The sequence below is a fragment of the Triticum dicoccoides genome, chromosome 1B (assembly GCF_002162155.2).
Source record: "Triticum dicoccoides isolate Atlit2015 ecotype Zavitan chromosome 1B, WEW_v2.0, whole genome shotgun sequence".
Classification (NCBI taxonomy): Eukaryota; Viridiplantae; Streptophyta; class Magnoliopsida; order Poales; family Poaceae; genus Triticum; species Triticum dicoccoides.
Window position 1 is genome coordinate 177,886,267 of NC_041381.1, and position 4,095 is coordinate 177,890,361.

A 4,095-nucleotide genomic window follows, 5' to 3' on the forward strand; every position below is an offset into this window, starting at 1 on the left:
TATATATAGCTAGTACTACTCCTACTCGTTGCCCAAAGAAATAAAATGTGTGAATGAGAGCAAGCCAGAGAGAAAAAAAATCGCCAGAAGGAAATAGAGAAAAAGGCTAACATTATCGCCAAAAGAAAAAGAGAAAAAAGCTATTAGCTAATTACTTACTTTCCTTTGAAACATCAACATACTTGCATTCTCCATCGATCTTTATATAAGGCACTCTCCTGTGTCGCTCAAGTCTCAACTCAAACCACTGAAAACTTCTCAATCGATCAGGAGTCGAGCACTCAGGAGAAGGAGGTAGCCATGCCGACGGATGCAGGCAAGAAGGCGTATGTTGTTGCCCTGGTGATCCAGGTGATCTACTCCGGCATGTACGTCGTCTCCAAGGCGGCCTTCGATGGCGGCATGAACACCTTCGTCTTCATCTTCTACCGCCAGGCAGCCGCCACTCTCCTCTTGCTACCCCTCGCCATCCTCCTCGAGAGGTACTCAACTAATTAACCATTTATCTACCTTACTTGATCAAGTCATGATTAAAATGCAAACAATCAGTGGCTATGCATGCATGGATGCAATCTAGCACCTGTTAAAATTAGTTGATCCATCTTAAGTTCTTAACTAATATGAGTGAGATCCATGACTGTTAATGATTTTGCAGGAGAAACGCGCCACCCATGTCACTGTTGTTGTTTACCAAGATCTTCATGTACGCGCTACTCGGGTAAGAACACGACGCCATTGATCTCCCTTTGAATTCATCATCATCTATATATGCGCGTAAAAGTAACATGTAGGTATTGCACGTACGTTACGTACGCAGGAACACGGTGAGCATGAACCTGCACAACATCAGCCTCAAGTACACGTCGGCGACCGTGGCATCAGCCACGAGCAACTCCATCCCCGTCATCACCTTCCTCTTCGCCGTCCTGCTCCATCTCGAAGCCATCAAGCTCCGCGCGGCCTCGGGCACGGCGAAGCTCGCCGGCGTCGCGCTCTGCGTGGCCGGCATCCTCGTCATCGCCCTCTACGCCGGTCCGCCGCTCAGCCCCCTCAACCACCACCGCGCCTTCCACGCGCACGCCGCCGCAACGGCCGCCGGGAAGCAGGGGGAGTGGATGAAAGGCACGTTCCTGATGCTCCTGGCCAACGTGACGTGGTCGCTCTGGATCGTCCTCCAGGCGCGCCTCCTCAAGGAGTACCCCAACAAGCTGCTGGCCACGGCGCTGCAGTGCCTGCTCAGCACGGTGCAGTCGCTCGCGCTGGCGGCGGCCGTGACCGGCGGTGGCGGGGAGGACATGTCGGCCGCCTGGACGCTGCGGTTGGACGTGGGTCTCGTCGCCGTCGCCTACTCCGGGTTCGTGGTCACGGGGGTGTCCTTCTACCTCCAGGCGTGGTGCATCGAGAGGCGGGGCCCCGTGTTCTTGGCCATGTCTAATCCGGTGGGGCTCGTGCTCACCGTGTTCTGCTCCTCCTTCTTCCTCGGCGAGGTCGTCCACCTCGGCAGCGTCCTCGGCGGGGCGCTGCTCGTCGCCGGCCTGTACAGCGTGCTCTGGGGGAAGAGCAAGGAGCAGCCACCGCCGCCGCCGCTTAGTGCAGCTCCTGCATCAGAAACCATCATGAAACAAGGATGCGATGGTAGCAATGCTCGCACCGGCGCCATGAACAAGGAAGAGGACGACGAGGTGAAACTGGAGGAGGAGAAGAGAGCCAAGCTGGATTCACAGTTGTAGCTGGGAAATACTACTACAGAGTTACAGCAGCCATGCATCCTGCAGGCAGGCAGGTCGGCCACGAGGAGCTGTTTCTTTTGACAGAGACTCTCGAGTGAAATGCATAATACAGCACTAGGAAATGCACGAGTAGTACGCTAGTACTAGAAACTTTATGAACCATCGTCGTCCAAGGGCTGAAACGCAAGTGGCAGAGTATTGCTGGTATGTAACGGGAGCGGCTATTTCTAAGATGGGATGGGAATTCATATTTCTAAGTGGATGATTCAGCTTTGTTTTTATGTTGCCCACATTGTGCAACTTGATCGACTTAGAAATAAATTACGACTCCATTACAAACCTGACGTCAGTTTTTTTTTAGCCATGACAAATCGAACGGTTTTTATGGCAATTTATGTTTATCGAGATGGCAAGTTTAGTTGGCAAGTATGAAAATTCCGTCTCAGTTCATTTTATGGCCAGAAAATTGTCGTGCTCGTAAACCAAATTGGGCATCCTCACGCCAACTAAATTTACCATAAAAAACTTTTGATTTGTATGTTAAAAGTCTAATAGCAGATTTTTAGCATTACCGGTTGGTGATTTAGAAATAGTAACCCTGATATTCAAATGTTAAAATTCCGTAGACATAATTTACGGTAAGAATTAATACGTGCTCCGTATGATTAGTTTGATCTGCCCGATACATGTTCAGCACATGTTGGTCTCTTCTCATGATTGTTACAAGTTTAAAAGAGGACTTCCAAAGTAAAAAAGGTTTTATTTTAATTCCTCAAAGTATTACTCCCGCTAACTGATTACTCACTATCATATAAGTATATCACTTTGAACTAAATGGAACCTTTAATAGCCCCACTCATGCTTATCTTATCCCCTAACCATTTCTTTTTGACTCATTTGACCCACCGCTGAAAAGTTATGGTCTAGTTAACCCATGATTTGTGGTGGCCTGGCCGGACTTGTATGATTTTTTATTCAGAAAGAATTCCATATCTTTCGAGGGCACTCCCTCTCTTAACTTTGTCATCCTAGATCGTGGACATTTTTTTCGAGACAACAACTCCAAAACATGTGCCATCTCAACATTTTACTTATGAAACTGTGCTAAGAGCAAGCATCATGAAGATGGAGCGGTGGCAGTTGGTGACGGCGGCCTCTGAAAGCACGCCGGACCAGTGTGTGCCGCAGACCCGGCAAGTGGCTAGGTTGGGGTCTCAGGTTTTAGATGTTAGGCTTGGCTGCGATGTCTGTTTGGTATTAGGCACAGGCTATCTGCGTCCCTTCATCAACTGGATAGGTGTAGCGACAGTTTGTTACTTAGACGGCGGCTTTAGTCTTACTGTTGTATTGATTTTGTAAGGCCTTATGAGAATAATTAATAAAGTGACCGTATGCATCGCCTAGATGCAGGGACCGAGGGTCATCCTTCTTTTCTAAAAAAAGAGCAAGCATCATGAGTGCAATGGCCTCTGCATTCTAGCATTCTAGATGCAAACAACCATCGTAGTACTAAACAAGGTAAGATGACGAGAGTACCTACCGAGATGGCCAATAAATGTCGATTGACGCATTGCAAGATATGACAAAAACACTTTGTGAGTAAGTCATCCTCTTCCAAGTAAATGCCTTAAAAGAAGGGAGCACACACTTGCATAGTATTAAAATCGAGTGTTTAAGGACTAGAGGGGAAGGGTCCTACCAAAAATCTACATCAAATTTTAAGCAACTTTCTATTAGGTCCTTCAAAGAACTTAACAAACAAGCTAAAATAGTATGGTAGCGAGGAAAGATAACCTACAAATAAGTAAGAGGTTGAGTTGAGAGATATCAAACATAGGGGCTCGACAAAGTTTTTTCGTGTTTTGGATAGTTAACGCTATCCTACTCCATGTTGATAGAGGTTTCGAACACAAAGGCACTAAATCACAAATGTCTCAGCTGTGTAGCTCGCAAAGGGCACACGAAGAGCAAATCTGACTACCGCACCATGGCTTATCAACCACAAATGTCGAGCTGTTGGGAAACATTGCATGGAAAACAAAAAAAAATTCTACGCACACACAATGATCTATCCATGGAGATGCATATCAACGAGGGGGAAGAGTGTGTCTACATACCCTCGTAGACTGTAAGTGAAAGCGTTTCACAACGTGGTTGATGCAGTCGAACTTTCTTCGTGCTCCAACCGATCTAGTACCGGACGCACGGCACCTCCGCGTTCACACACGTTCAGCTCGGTGACGTCTGCGCCTTCTTGATCCAGCAAGACGGCGAGGTAGTGGATAAGTTCCGACAGCACGACGGCGTGGTGATGGTGATGGTGAAGTGATCTCCACAGGGCTTCACCTAAGCACTACGAAAATAT

General features: G+C 47.7%; 1 protein-coding gene across 1 annotated transcript; it reads left to right on the forward strand.

The window, feature by feature from the left end:
• Positions 1-242: 242 nt before the first annotated feature.
• On the forward strand, positions 243-2,003 carry LOC119326572 (WAT1-related protein At5g64700-like). Its single transcript, XM_037600204.1, has 3 exons — positions 243-482; positions 656-718; positions 818-2,003. The coding sequence occupies exons 1-3, from the start codon at positions 301-303 to the stop codon at positions 1,728-1,730; spliced, it is 1,158 nt and encodes a 385-aa protein (XP_037456101.1). The 5' UTR covers positions 243-300; the 3' UTR covers positions 1,731-2,003.
• Positions 2,004-4,095: the final 2,092 nt, after the last annotated feature.

What these genes read in the sequence shown, in the direction of transcription:
- LOC119326572 (XM_037600204.1), top strand. Translation starts at nt 301, where the DNA reads ATGCCGACGGATGCAGGCAAGAAGGCGTATGTTGTTGCCCTGGTGATC. An exon ending in CTCGCCATCCTCCTCGAGAG is followed by an intron (nt 483 to 655) that starts GTACTCAACTAA and finishes ATGATTTTGCAG; the next exon opens with GAGAAACGCGCCACCCATGT. An exon ending in TTCATGTACGCGCTACTCGG is followed by an intron (nt 719 to 817) that starts GTAAGAACACGA and finishes TTACGTACGCAG; the next exon opens with GAACACGGTGAGCATGAACC.